Source organism: Rhinatrema bivittatum, chromosome 9, assembly GCF_901001135.1.
Source record: "Rhinatrema bivittatum chromosome 9, aRhiBiv1.1, whole genome shotgun sequence".
NCBI lineage: Eukaryota > Metazoa > Chordata > Amphibia > Gymnophiona > Rhinatrematidae > Rhinatrema > Rhinatrema bivittatum.
Window position 1 is genome coordinate 192,674,671 of NC_042623.1, and position 15,563 is coordinate 192,690,233.

The following is a 15,563-nucleotide window of genomic DNA, read 5'->3' on the forward strand; positions in this document are numbered from 1 at the left end:
TAGATAGGGCTGGGGGGGTGGGTTAGGTAGGGGAAGGGAGGGGAAGGTGCGGGGGGGTCGAAGGAAAGTTCCCTCTGAGGCTGCTCTGATTTCTGAGCTCAGGCTGCTGATTTTGCACAGCCTTGCGCGCGCCGACCCTGGATTTTAAAGCATACGCACGGCTACGCCCATATCTATTAAAATCCAGCGTACTCTTGTTTGCGCCTGGTGCGTGAACAAAAGTACACGCGGGCGTACTTTTTTAAAATCTAACCCCCGTGTCCAACTGCGGGTTAAGCAGTGCGCTCAGCTGAGCGCAGTGTATTGCATCGACCCCTATGTGTTTTGAAAAGTGGACAGTATCCCACAGAAAATGGTCACGACCCTAAATTCAGAAGTGTGCTTGAATTGTTTAATTCTAATTTTTTCCTGATGCAAATAAGAGCACACTTGCAGCCTCTGAAAACAAAGCCCTGCATGTTTTATCTGACAATTGCTTACCCCTTGTATTTTAAATATCGTCACTGCATAGATCAGTCCAAATATAGCCAGCGATAGGAGGCAGAGGATGAACATGAAGGCATCTTTGTAGAGCTGAAATTTCACAGGTTTGGGGTACAGAATGGACTTCACCATATCACCTTTGGCTGTATTGAAACCTAAATTGAAAAAAGCAAAACTAACATTTATTTTAATAGCTTTAGAAGACCTGCAGAATGCTATATCCACCTAGTCCTATTTTTCCTGCAGAGAGGTCAGATAGTTGCACAAAAAGACAGACCTAGCCAACTTAATCAATTCAGTCTTTCCCAACACCTCCCTTCCACACAGGAGAAAACATATTCCCCACCCCCTCCAGCAGAACATAAGAACATGCCATACTGGGTCAGACCAAGGGTCCATCAAGCCCAGCATCCTGTTTCCAACAGTGGCCAATCAAGCCATAAGAACCTGGCAATTACCCAAAACCTACATCTATTCCATGTTACTGCTGCTAGCTATAGCAGTGGCTATTTTCTAAGTCAACTTATTTAATAGCAGGTAATGGACTTCTCCTCCAAGAACTTATCCAATCCTTTTTAAACACAGCTTTACTAACTGCACTAACCACATCCTCTGGCAACAAATTCCAGAGTTTAATTGTGCGTTGAGTGAAAGTGGGCTCACAGGGTCTTGCTTTAAATACTGCTTTATTCACATTCCTGGCACTTTGCAAAAATTGCTCCGCTGGCATGCACATGCATGTACATGCATTCATCAGCTATATGTGTAAATGTTCCTGCACACTGAGAGAGGGGAATCGGGGGGCGGGGGCGGAATTTACATGCCTGGGAAGGAATTTTGAAAAGGATTTGCATGTGCAAAATTACTTTTGAAAATGGTTACTTTCTAACTGGGACAAATTGTCATAAGATTTTACGCTTGAAAATGGGCTTTTGAATATTGCTACGATATGTGCTACTTTTACATGCGCAGATCTTTTGAAAATCACCTCCATGCTTTAAACCTTCAAAGAGAATGCACGTAAATTCTGCTGGAAAAAGTACCCACACATTTCAGGTTACTTGTTTTAATTGCTAAAGCTTTAAGTGAGGATGATACATTTTATTTAAAAATGTGCTTACCCAGGGAGCTCGAGAGAGGAGTGAGCGTGAGACATCAACCCATACCTGCACTCGGTGAGAGACCCTCCCCCCAGAACAGCTCGGAGACCACCCGTTAAACATCTCAGGGTGTGGAACAACTTTCGGATTGAGAGGAGGTGGCGCCGAGTGACATCAGAGGAGTGCGTCTTCCTTAAATTTGGAGGCAGATGGCACAAATTTGGGAGCTCGAGAGAGGAGTGAGCGTGAGACATCAACCCATACCTGTACTCGGTGAGAGACCCTCCCCCCGGAACAGCCCGGAGACCACCCGTTAAACATCTCGGGGTGTGGAACAACTTTCGGATTGAGAGGAGGCGGCGCCGAGTGACCTCAGAGGAGTGCGTCTTCCTTAAATTTGGAGGCAGATGGCGCACCGCCGCCGTCGGCACGCTGCCTAAGCCGCGCGCTCCGTAAGAGGCGCGCGGCTTGGTCCGGCTTAGGCCGGCAAAGGCGTGAAGGCGCCATCCTTCTTTGACTGGGATTTGGATGGTCTCTCAGGCAAGCTCCATATCTCCTTCGACTATTTTTTGGAATACAGAAAAGTGAGTAAAAAACTCAATTTGTTTATCCAATTCAGTTTCTAGCATATTTCCTTTAATGCCGCATACAAAACGGAAGGGCAAGGTCCGACAAGATGCCTCGACCCCAGTCAGACCGAGCCCAGGACAAACAATATTGACAAATTTTTACCCACAATCAGAGTTATTAACCCTGGAGAATCCCGTTACAAAGGTTGGAGGAGAGCAAACTCCACCTTTGTTGGGAGAGGTGAGCTTAAGTCCCGGGGCTCCAGTTATTCCAGCGCCCCCGAAAAGCAGTTTAACCACCACAGGTCTTGGTCTTACTGCTATACGGATCCAGTTTGAACAGTTAAGCCCGTTCGAGGAGGACCGTGGTGAGAGACTACTGCAAGATGAAGGAAAAGATCTTCGGATCCTTCTTTTCAAGATGACATCTGAAGTTCGTGAGAACTTGGGAGGTACTGGACCCTCTGTACCATCAATAGGAGTGGTACCAAATCCACCAGCAGGGAACATCGCTAACCAGGAGCAAACTAGTTTAGTTTTTTTCACCCCCTATGCCCGAGGCCTTGCTTGGGAATCCCAAAACTGTGACTATGGAAATGTTATGGCATGCTATGAATATGTTACAGAATAATATAATGAAGCTAAATATTAATATTAAAGAGATGCAAAATGTATTATTAAATTTAAATCCCATGGTAACAAACTATGGGACAGTTTTGACTAAAGTTCAGGAAGACATTTCTTCAATTAAAAATGTTCAATCTACAATAATACGGGGGGAATTAGCTCTCACAAGGAAAGTTGAGACATTGGAAAACTCTGTTAGATATTCTAACCTTAGATTTGTTAATTTCCCCAAATGTAAGATGGTTTCAGCAAAGGAACAACTTAAAAATTATTTTCTTGAAATATTGACATGGCAACCAGAGAATTTCCCAATGATTATTAATGCATATTTTATTAATGAAAAGAAAATGTCAGAGCAAATGGTACAAGATACCTCTTTAAATGTCACAGAGTTAATAGAAACATCTTTTTACTTCCCAAGTAGAAATGAGAGGCACTCTTATAGTTAAATTTGCACTGTCTTCTGACAGAGATAGAGTTTTAAAAGCATTTATGTTAAAAAGAAACTCTCTCTACTTAGGGCAAAAAATCTGGGTATATCCAGATGAGGCTAAAGAAACACAAGATAGAAGGAAGAGACTTATAACTCTGGCTAATATTGCGAGAACTTTTGGAATCCAAATTATGATACGATTTCCATGCAAATGTGTCACGCGGGTAGACGGAGTGAAATATGTATATTTTGATCCATCTCAGTTAGAGAGATTCCTGGAAGAGCGAAGGAACCGAAATGTGGAGACTAGTACCTAATTTAATACTGGATAATAGAATATTATACTCTGTTTTTTTTCTGTTTTAAAGAGTAATTATTATTATATAATTTGTTCTGTTAAATTGCTCTAATATGCTCCCATTTTGTTTGGTACACAGGGAACAGGTGATTTATTAGGATAGTATATTTGTTGGGATTCTGTGATAAAATATAATGTATACCTGTTTCCTTATAGAATATTCAATGTTAAAAATTTGGATAATGTAAATTGGAAATTTATAAATAAACAATTTAAAAAAAAATGTGCTTACCCAGGTATGCAGCTGTACCTGTTTTGTATGGCAGAAATGCAGGTAACTTTTAGCCCTAATCTGACTTGACTTCATTTTCTTAACATTTCAATATTTGAAAATTCTAAAGCTGAGCAAGGAAAGGTAATCAATATGGCCATACTCCTTGGACCTAGTGCTTGAACAGTAAGTGATCTATTTTCAAAAGTGAGCAAAACAGATAAGCAAGCGGTAACTCAAACTGAACATTTATTGCAGCCATTTGTGCACTTATTTGCAGGCATGGAAATTTTCAAACCGGCGCGCAGGCTTCAAGCAGGCGTAACTTGCCCAACAAAGGTAGGGGGGGGGATATAGGTAGGGCCGGGGGGGTGGGTTAGGTAGGGGAAGGGAGGGGAAGGTGGGGGGATGCGGAAGGAAAGTTCCCTCTGAGGCCGCTCCGATTTTGCGCAGCCTTGCGTGCGCGCCGACCCCGGATTTTATAAGATACGTGCGGCTACGCCGGTTGCGCGAACAAAAGTACGTGCGCGCGTACTTTTTAAAGATCTACCTCATAGTTTTCCTTATAAAAAATACCTGCACAAAAAGCCAGTGAAAATTTGAGTGGGTACTTTTGAGGGGCAATAATCTACCCATGTAGATTTTCTTTGATTATTTTGGCCAATCCTACGAGTAAAATCTACACTTGGGGTTTGCCTAGACTGGGGGTTGTTGGACTATCTACCCAATATGCAAGAAATAGATTTATATGCACTGCCTCCAGTGTTTGCAAATCTATCTCGTGCATATTCATTCGGGAACTCCTGAGAAGTCAACCTATGTGCAGCCCTCAAGGACTAGAAGTTTCCATTCCCTGCTGAAGTACAAACAAATGACCTAGTCTCAGTCCTTACTGAAATACATCCTGTGACCTCTTTAATCATGCAATATGCATTTTTGTAGGGGAATAAATGCCCTCAGAGTGATGTTTAAGTCACTTTACCTTGTAACATTCCGAGCTCGAGTCATCAAGAGAAATGATAAGTCATATGTTGACTGTTTACACAAAGGTTTTGACATTCCACCCTAGGGTGTACAATTTTGTCAAAAGCCCTAAAAGTGCAGACTTCTCACATAATTGTTTGGACAGAAGAACTTTACTTTTAGCTTATCCTTACAAGGAAGCATATCAATTCCTTGTGTGCAATGTTTAGCAAGTGACATGGAAAAAAGGGGGATGACCCACCAGTTCGTAGCACAACAGCTTTCACTGGACCATGACCAGATGGCTTTATCTGGATGACTTCAGTCCCACAGAACAGGATGTGCTTCTTGTAGTCTTCTCCAGTGTAGGTTTTCCATGGAATATCGTTGTCCACGCGAGGCAAAGGGATCTTAAACACTGGAATACTTTCACCTAGAAGAAGTTATAGGTAGATTATTATAAATCACACCGACCTGATGGCTGTAAAATTGGGAAATCATAAGGCATGGTCAAAAGGTTTTCTGGTTCAGGCGAATACCCATGTCTCTATTTTCACAATGAGTAAAAGAGACGCTTGCAAAATTGACTGAAATGCTCACTCATTTTGGACTTTTCTTTAAATTTTGTTCATCTTTAATTTGCGTTAATTAAAAATAGTTCAAACACTAACAAAACTGCACACTTAAAGGTGAACGTTAAGACTGGTGTGCATATAATTTAGGGGATGCGCACACAGGTGAATTTTAAAAGCCACCCAGTTGCGCACGTATTTCCCACTGCACATCTCATTTGACTTCAAAAAGGGGCATACTCTGGGCAAGGTCTGGGCGGGGTGTGGGCATTTCAGGACATGGCCAAGAGATGTGTGCATAAATACTTATGCACCCTTGCACGTGCCCTGGTCCATTGCTGCGTAAGTTTATTTCTGCTAGGAAGATGGTATAAGGTTTTTTTTTTTAACAAAATAAACCATTTCTGCCAAGTTTAAAGAGTCTGGGGTAACTGGGAAGAGTGCAGGCTATCAAACCAGGGGAGGTTTGGAGGACCTAGCTCTTAAGTGGTGGACAAACTGGTGAAAATGGCAAAGGCGTGGACATGCGCCCGTTATAAAATACTGACTTATATGGTAGAATTGGGATTTGTGTGCCTAGGTGCATGCCCACTTAAAATTGGGCGCACATGGACGTGTGGCCAGGCTATTTTATAATTTGAGCACATATGTGTGTACACGTTATAAAATGGCCACGTATCCGGGTGCGTGCTACGCACACACGCCAAAGTGCACCCGTGCACGCCAGTTTGAAAATTACCATGCTTGCAAATAAGGGTACAAATAGCTGCAATAAGTGCTGAGTTTGATTCACCACTTTGTTGATCTCTTTTGCTCACTTTTGAAAATAGGGCACATATTGTTCAAGGGCTAGGTCCAGGGAGTATGGCCATATTGATTACTTTTCCTTGCTCCGCTTTAGAATTTTCAAATATTCAAATGCTAAGGAAATTAAGTCAAGTCAGATTGGGTGGCAATAACCGCTTTCAGAGTCAGATCTTAAAGGGATGGATGGAATGTAGTGGTAAAAAGGCAGAGCAAAGCGTGTTTTATTGACCTGTATGATGGGCAGTTTGGGGCTAAAACTGAGTAGCTCCAATCATATAAACAATGGAATCTTAAGACAAGCAGTCCCCCAAAAGAAGCTGAACTAATATAGGCTTTGAGTTTCGAGTCCTTACCAGTGTTCCAGATACTGACCATTTTTAATGGCACTGTAAAAAAGTAGGCATTTTAAGGTGAAGTTTGGCGACCATCCCCAATCACAGCATCCACCAACGAGGAAACATTTGTATGCGAGGGACCTGTTTTTTCTAGTCTTCTGCACTGCCTCTTGCTTTGCTAAAGATCAGCCTTCGTACCTGTCAGCGTGCCTTCGTTTACGACGCAGGTCCCACTGAGTAGGATAGTGTCACACGGCAAGAAGAGTCTCTTTCCCGTCAGAACGATTATGTCCCCAGGGACCAAATGGTGAGATTCTAACTCAATGCACTCTGCAAAATTAAAAAATATGCACAGCGAATTTAATCTAGTCTCATAGTTATTAAAGATGCAATAGCACTTCCAGGTACCCACCCATCCGTACCATTATTACTCTCTTTAATGTAGTACCATTAGCAATTTTTCAAGCTGTAAGCTGCTCATAAGGGTTAGCGGAAAAACCTATAGATAACTGTGCAAAAATCTAAAGCCTGAAGATGCAGGTTTTAAGCTCAGATTCCAAAATACTGAAACATAGATATAGGTGTACAGATTCCTCAGAACAATATTACTAATCTCACCTTTAACTCTTGCCAATCTTAAGCAAGTCATTTAAATTGCCTTAGCTCAGATGTAATCTGGAATTATAACCTGCACACAGGGACCTCCGTTTTTAGTTTTTATTTTATTTTTTCCCCCTGGAATTTATGTGTTCATTATAACAAAGAAAGACAGGAGAATTTCAGTGGAAAAAAACGGAGTCATTTTATTTCACTGATTTTTCTTAATTTTGCGTTCAGTATTATAAACACTGATAAATTCCTGGGAAAAATAAAATAAGAATTGAAAATGAAGGTTAAATGGAAGTTAAATGGATTATCTACTGATATGCCACATTAGATATAGATTTATTTTTCCGTATTCCTTTGTTATCTGTTAAAAAAGTTAATTAGCAACCAGTTATTAAGATAGAATTCAAAGGTGTTGGAAGGCAAAATTATAACAGGCTTAAGAATTATTAACCGTGAGACATCATCTGCTTGCTCCTTGACACATTATATTCGATTAGATTCCAGGACTCTGCTTTATCCTGGTTTTCTTCTGACCTCTATCCTCTGCTGGTTCTTCCTCCAGCACTCTTAGCATCCGTTAATGTGCCTCAAGGCTCTGTCATGGGCCCTCTTTTTTCTCTTCACTTCTTCCCTCGGTGCTCTGATCTCCTACCACAGCTTTCAGTACCACTTCTATGCTGTTGACTCCCAGATCTTGCTTGTAAACAACACATTTTTCAACACAGATCTAGTCCCAAATTTCGGCCTACTTGTATGACTTGCCATCTAAAAGTCCTGCTGCCACCTTGAACCTAACATGTCCAAGACATGCTCCCCCCAAAATCTACTTCCCTTCCTCTCTGATTTTCTGTCTCAGTGGATGGTACTCTCAGCTTCCCACTTCTCTTAACTCGTTACCTTGGGGGTCATCTTTGATGCCTCTCTCTCCTCTATGCACATCCAAAACAATGTAAAGTGTATCAGTTTTTCTTCATCTATAACATTGCTAAAATCATCCATCCTGTCCTTGCTGAGCATGCTACCAAAATGATCCACTCTCTGATCACATCTTGCTTAGACTACTGCAACTTACTATTTGCTGGCTTCTTGCTGAACTCTTCCTTCAATACAATCTATTCAAACTCATCTGCATGACTTATCTTCCTTCAACATCGCTATAACCATGTAACTTTCTTCTCAAATCACTACATTGGTTCACTATCCATTTCTGTATACAGTTCAAGCTTCTCTTACTTGCCTATAAATTTATTCGAACACCCTCCTTATCTTGTATTGAATAGTAAACTTGATTATAATAGTTCGCATTTCATACCAACCATGGGACTGAGACATTATTAATTTCTCTCTTAGATGAGTTACATACTACAGTGGAGCATAAGAAGTCTGGAATATTAGTACAATGGATATATCGGCTGCTTTCGTTATGGTATGTCATGATAAGTTAGTGAATAGATTAAGTTGTTTTAGAATTGGAGGAACTCTTAAGAAATTATTTCTTTTTTGCCAGGTAGGAAGCAGAGGGTATGTGGAGGAAAATGCTATTCTGTGGTATATGAATAATAGAGGTGTTCCTCAAGGGGTCATCACTGTCCGCTGCACTTTTTAATGTTTTTATGAATGAATAGGTAATTAACTGAATGGGGGGTGCAGGCAATGTGCAATTTTTTATACTGGGATGGTTCCTCAGGTTCAATTTAACTATTGTTTTAAACAGGTACAAGAATGGATGTTTGAGAACGGATTGTTCCTTAATTGTTCATTGGCTTGAAAGGACTCCTTTGTGTCTTCCTGTTGACGTTATTATTGATAGCCATTCTACTGCAATTAAGGAAGTAGCTCAAAATCTAGGAGTTATGATAGATTCCAAGTTATCCCTTAAAAAATAGGTTACTAAATCAGCAAAGACTGATTTTTATAAATTAAAGACTGTACGATTTCTTAATAACTTGTTGCCAGTAAATGAGTTTCACTTTGTTATATAGGTAATTGTATTGTGCCATTTAGGCTACTATAATGCTGTTTATGTGGGGTTATCTTCATACTAATTTGTTGAAAGTGGAAAAAAATGTAGCACCCTTTATGACAGAACTTCACTGATTGTCAATTTCAAAAGACAATTTAAATTGCTTAACTTTAATTTTTAAGGCAATTAATATAGTCACATCTTTTGTTTTGGAAGTTGCAGCATTATTACCAGCTTGTTTATTTCATCCTTCTTCTCAACTTCTTTTATATATGCCAGCCCGCAGTATAGGATTATCATCTTTATTTTATTTATTTAGGGTTTTTATCTACTGACATTCATAGGTACATCATGCCGGTTTACATAGAACAGTAGTAACATGAAGGAGAGTTACATAAAACTAGAAAATTTTTAACAAAAGAGATAGGGAATAACAAGAGATAGAGTAATAGCAACCGAGTAACAGTATGATAACAATGGCATAAATAAAACAGAGAAACAGCAGAGATATTACAAAAAACGATAGAATGGGCATTAAACAGGGTGTTGAGTAAGTAGACTAATGGGTTAAGGGTATGCTTGTTTAAAGAGCCAGGTTTTGAGTTTTTTCTTGAATTTCTGTGTGCACTGTTCTTGTCGGAGATCGAGTGGCATGGAATTCCAAGCTGACGGACCTGCAATAGATAGTGCCCGTTCTTTTGTGGTGGTAAGGTGGGTAATCTTGGGTGAAGGTATGGATAGAGTGCCTTTATAGGAAGTTCTAGTAGGTCTGCTGGGGGTGTGAAATTGTATGGAGTTATTTAGCCAGCGCATGCTCTGGTTGTGTAGGGTTTTGTGTATGATGGAGAGAGTTTTGTATGTGATGCGGTAGGAGATGGGGAGCCAGTGCAGATCTCTGAGGATGGGGGTGATATGATCTTTTTTGCGGGTATTTGTGAGTATTCTAGCAACAGAGTTTTGCAGCATTTGTAGAGGTTTAATAGAGGCTTTGGGGAGACCAAAAAGTAGGACGTTGCAGTAATCTATTTTGGAAAGTATTGTGGCTTGCAGTACAGTGTGGAAATCATTGAGGTGGAGGAGTGGTCTAAGCTTCTTTAGGGTGTTTAGTTTAAAATAGCATTCTTTCATCGTTGTGCCGATGAATGTTTTTAAGTTAAGGTGGTTATCTATGGTAACACCAAGGTCACGTACATGCTGTGAGAAGGTGATTGCTTGAGGCAGAATGCTTATGGGGCTGTGGGGTGGCGAGATGATAATGAGTTCCGTCTTGGAGGTGTTGAGGGCCAGGTTTAGGTTGGTGAGGAGGCTGTTAATTGATGAGAGGGCGTTTTCCCAGGTTTTAAGGGTATTGGCTAAGGAGTCTGTGATGGGGATAAGGATCTGGACATCGTCCGCATAAATAAAGTGGGTAAGGCCTAGATCGGAAAGGAGTTGGCAGAGTGGTAGCAGATAGATGTTGAAGAGGGTAGAGGAGAGGGCAGAGCCTTGAGGGACATCCCTGGCAAGTTGAATTGTTTAGATTCCTTGTTGTCTATTCTAACCTTATAGAGTCTGTTATTTAGATATGATTCAAACCAGAGGAGGGGGGTTCCAGAAATGCCAATTTCCTTGAGGCGGGTTAATAGGATGTTGTGGTTAATAGTGTCAAAGGCTGAGGATATGTCGAGAAGGGCAAGTAAGTATGATTGGCCTTTCTCAAAACCTTTTAGAATGGCGTCAGTGAGGGAGATTAGGAGAATTTGCGGAAGCCGAATTGTGACGGGAAAAGGATATTATGTTTTTCAAGGTTGTCTGAAAGCTGTAGGTTTACTACTTTTTCGTTTTTGATCTTGAGTCAATTAGGTCCAAAGCTTTTTCTATCATCGGATCTTCACTTTGGAATGCATTCTCAGATCTAAAGCAGCTTCAGGATTATATGCTGTTTTGTAAACAGGATAAAGCTATTTTGTTTGAAACAGCTTATGCTGGTATGCAGCTTTGAATTTTAGCACAGAATTGTGACATTTGATTTGGGTTTTTTATTATGTGATTTTTTTTGTACATTTTGTTTTGATTTTATATATATTTTCATTTGTTAACTGTTATGATCATTTAATTGTTTTATGTGATTGGTGTTTTATGCATATTTTGTTGTAATCTGAGCTGGACATAATGGATTTGCGGAATATAAAGACAGTAACTTTGATACTGGCACGCGAGCGCACATGTACGTACATATGCCGGCTCATGCCAAAGGATGCGGCCATATTATACTGCTTTTAAGATGAAAATATGTCAATCAGCACTTTGTCTTAAATGTAAAATATCTGAGGGAGATTACCTCCACTGTTTTTGGTATTGTCCAGTGATATGTTCCTTCTGGTCAAAAATTATAGCTTTATGTTCTACTCTGTATCCTCACTCTATTTCGGCAGACTCCAAGGTATGGTTGTTGGGGCAGTTTGTGGTGGACCAATCAAGATCTGGGAATTCACGAAAACTATTTCTGTGCAAGGCTGCCCTGTTAGCTAAACAGACTATACTATCCCAATGGCTATCGGACAAAGCCCCGGAATTTCAACACTGGACAAACAAGATGTTGAAAATGGCTATTTTCGAAAGCAAGACAATTAACCCAGCTCATGGACTTCGTTGGAAAATCACAAGGGAGATATGGACCCCATATATACAAAGCCATACCACGGAGATTCAACAAATGTTTAGGACTTTCTTGGCCTAACTGCTAAGCTACAAAGAAGTGAGGTACTAACCACAGTCTAATGTAAATGATAGAGCGTACTCCTATCTCTATATCTATCTTTTTACTTGTTTCTTCCTGTTTACCACTATGTTACCATTTGCTCACTGCTGTACTGTTGTACTTTGAGGGGGTACACGTGCAGAGGCAATATCACACCGTAACAGATCATAGTATAAATAACTGGAATTTAAAGACAGTCGCAATACAGTCTACATAGAGTCTAAATACAGTTTAAATATAGTCATAAACATAGCCTACAAAACAGACTAGCAACATACCAGCAGGACGGGGTGGGAGGGGAGGGATGGGGGGGGGGGGGCTAAATGAAGGGGGAAGAGGGGAAGGGTAGAAAAAGAAGCTGGCTCAGAGAAGGTTCAGCTTTCACATTGGGCTGGCAACACTTAATGACTCTTTTCTGTAATTCAATGCCTCTCTAAAATAGTTTGTTATGCTGCTGTTACTGTTTATACAATACGCACATTAAACTATGTATGCATTTCAACTTAATAAAAAAGACATAGAAAAAAAAAAACATACTCACATATATGCATGCATAGTATAAAACAGGCTGTACGTTTGTACATGTGCGCACAATTTCATATGGATGCACGTATGTGCGTGCAAATGCCGCCTTTATCGTGTAAGTGTATCGTTAGTGGACAAGCGAGTTCATTCCCAGTTCACCCAGATAGGACTTCCTAACCTCCCAGTTAACCTTCCTTTTACCCATTTAGCGCCAACCCTTAAAACACCACTGACTAGCTTAGAATTTTTTATTTTATTACTTCCATGCCATCCATAACAGTAGCAAAGTTTTGCGGCAGGGAACCCCAGTGCATGCTTGGGCGCTTAAATACTTCCGTGTACATTTCATGTTAAAGTCACAGCACCCTTCTTACTTTTGCGCATACCAGGAGATACTTGCGTACTCGGGTGCCTTTTAAAATTCACGTGGCGCGCGCCGGCCGGACATACTCGCGAACCTCCCTGCTTTGGCGCATGCCGGGCTTTTAAAATCCATCCCAAAATGCATAAATAATTAAGCAAGTAAATAAGTGAATCTATAAATAAATAATAAACCTCCCTCTGGCCCGTCAAGCTCTTCAGGTGCGTCTCTTTCGAGCGTACCGTTCGCTTGCTGTCTGATGTACCCTGACGTGCTGACTGGCTAAATCATAAGCCCAGCCTTTTTGTGACTGGCTACATTTAGCCCCTTGTGAATTTAGGTTGGTAAACTTGGCTGTTCAGAAAGCGAAGTTTTTCAACGCTTTGCTGGTAACTCTCAAAATTAGCCGATTAACTCTTTTGAAAATTGACCTCTCTACCTTTAGCCTCATTTAAAAATGCTCAGGAATATGATGAAATCCAGTTGTGCGTGTGTTGCTGTGCTGTGAATAATGTCTTAAGGTGCAGGAGATACAGGATTGAAACTGTGAATGTTTCTCTCTCTCTCTCCCTGCCAGTTGGCAGTCTTCAGATTAACTCTCACCTCACCCATTAACAGTCTCTTCCTTGTTGCTAGCAGTCACTGATTAAGAATGAGACCTTAAGACTCCGCCGGTTTTGACTGCTCTGTGACTTCTGACTATTCTCTGCTCAGGCCACTGATTTAAATAACTGGTTCACAGAGTCAAGTTATTGCAGGGAATATTGAGTTCTGGACATGTTCCATCTGTAATTAATATCCTCAGACAATAGGTGAGTCAGCAACTGATGTCAGACTAATAATTGTTTGATAATTTCAAAAACAGAACATATATTAAGTTTGTATTCTAATTTCACTATGCAGTACACAGGTATTTAAAAAAGATTTTTAAAAAATAGAGTAGCTCTAGTTACAACCTCTGAAGAAACAGCTTATTCCAAACTGAAAATTCTTTCCTATCTTTAACTGAATTTCTTTTCATCCACTATGAAGAAAAAGTTTTTAAAAAAAGTATTGCCTATCCAGCTATTAAAGTCCAAAAATCTTAACATCTACAAAATCTGTTCTTGATTTTTTTTAACACAATACATTTTTATTTTAAACATCAAAATATATATGTGATTAGTTTCTGCTCTACTTTTCAAAATGTATTTATTTTTTTGGGGGGGAGGCATTTTAAACAAAACATCATGTACTGTATTTTGTGAGATGTTTGTTTACTTCCATGAACTTATACAGATCTATCACATATGCAATATGCAAATTTCATTATGCAGTGGTGTAAATTTTCAAAACATTTACACGCATTCGAAGCTTTTACTTGTGTACATTGTTTTATAAACATCAAAAGTACGCATGTATTTTCCATCTCGCTATCACAATCTGGGCTGCTAGACAGCCTCCCCAGCAGCAGAGTCCCTTATGGAGACACCCTCTTTCCTGTGCTAGCCACTTCCTCGATGCTCCCATGACTCAGCAAGCCCTATTTATCCCTGCCTCTCGCACAAATCTGTACCTCTTCATCGAATCACCTGGGCTCTTTGCATAGGTCTACCTGTGTGGCTCCCATGGTCTTCTGCCTTGCCCTGTGGTCTCCTTGGCCTTCTGCCTTGTTCTATGGACCCTATGAGCTTCTGTCTTACTTGCAGCTTTTGCAGTCTTCTGTCTTATCCTGTGACCTCTTTGGCCTTCTTTGACCTTTGGGCCCCTGTGGCCTTCTGCCTTACTTGTGGCTTTTGTGGCCTTCTGCCTTGTTTTGCAGGCTCCTTGGCCTTTTTGCCCAGCCTTGTGGTCTTCGGGCCTACTAGCCTTGTTCTGTCTTGCTTTGTGACCTGCTTAGGCCTCCTTAAGAACATAAGAACATAAGAAATTGCCATGCTGGGTCAGACCAAGGGTCCATCAAGCCCAGCATCCTGTTTCCAACAGAGGCCAAACCTGGCAATTACCCCCTTGTCTTGTTTTATATGTTACCTTACTTTGTGTTAGTTTCCTGTTAGCCTATGTCTGTATATTCCTTGTCCTGTTTTTGTGGCCCTGTCCAGTCCTTGTCTTGTCCTGCTCTGTCTGTCCATGTCTTGTCTTGTCTTGTCCTGCCTGGTCCTCCCTATGGCCCCTGCTCCCTGTGGACCTTCAGTTCCAGCACTTGCTTCCAGTTCCAGTCCATGAATCCGGCCCCAGGCTTTGCCTCCTGTTCCAGTTCCTGTTTCCAGACCCAGGCTTTGCCTCCTGTTCCAGTTCCTGTTTCCAGACCCAGGCTTTGCCTCCTGTTCCAGCCCTTGTCTCCTGTGCCAGGCTCCTGCTTCTGCTTGGTTCCCTTGAGCAGTCTTGTTTTGCCTTCCCTGTCAGCATTCCTAGGACTGACCTCATTGCTGGCCTTGACCTTGCTTGTTTGCTAATTGCCCTGACCTCCTGCTTGGACGCTGTCTTCATCTGAACTCTGCCTGCCCAGACCCCTGCCTGCTATACAGTATTCCTGGAAAGCCCTGCCGGTCACCAGTACTTGAGGGCTTAACCCAAGGGGGAAGTGACTGGTTAGGCAGAAGACCCTGGCTTTGCCCTAGAGTCTGGCCCTGCTCCTGCTGGGGAAACTCCCCATCCAGCTGATTCCCCACTCCATGATCTAGGAGCGTTTCAGGGCAAGGGCCAAGAGCTTTGCATGCAAGTTGCTATTTTATAAGAGACTTACGTGTGTACAATTGGCCACTTATTTGCATAATTTTACATCTGCTAATTATCTTGCACATTTGATATCATATTTGTCTATTGTTTACTATTAGTTGAATGGGAGGTAGAGGTGAACTGGAGGGAGTTCAGAATGAAGAACTAGGGGGTTTCGATGACCTGGAGAAGGACTGGGTGAACTGGTGG

The 15,563-nt window shown here is 41.2% G+C and overlaps 1 protein-coding gene across 1 annotated transcript in view; it reads right to left on the reverse strand.

Moving 5' to 3' along the window:
• The window catches only part of LOC115099192 (probable cation-transporting ATPase 13A4), a 157,773-nt gene that overhangs the window by 94,050 nt on the left and 48,160 nt on the right, over positions 1-15,563 (reverse strand). The window contains exons 9-11 of the mRNA XM_029616623.1: positions 6,657-6,788; positions 5,007-5,177; positions 481-638 (exon numbers count right to left, since the gene is read on the reverse strand). Coding sequence (XP_029472483.1) covers positions 481-638; positions 5,007-5,177; positions 6,657-6,788 — 461 coding nt within the window. The remainder of the gene's footprint in view (positions 1-480; positions 639-5,006; positions 5,178-6,656; positions 6,789-15,563) is intronic.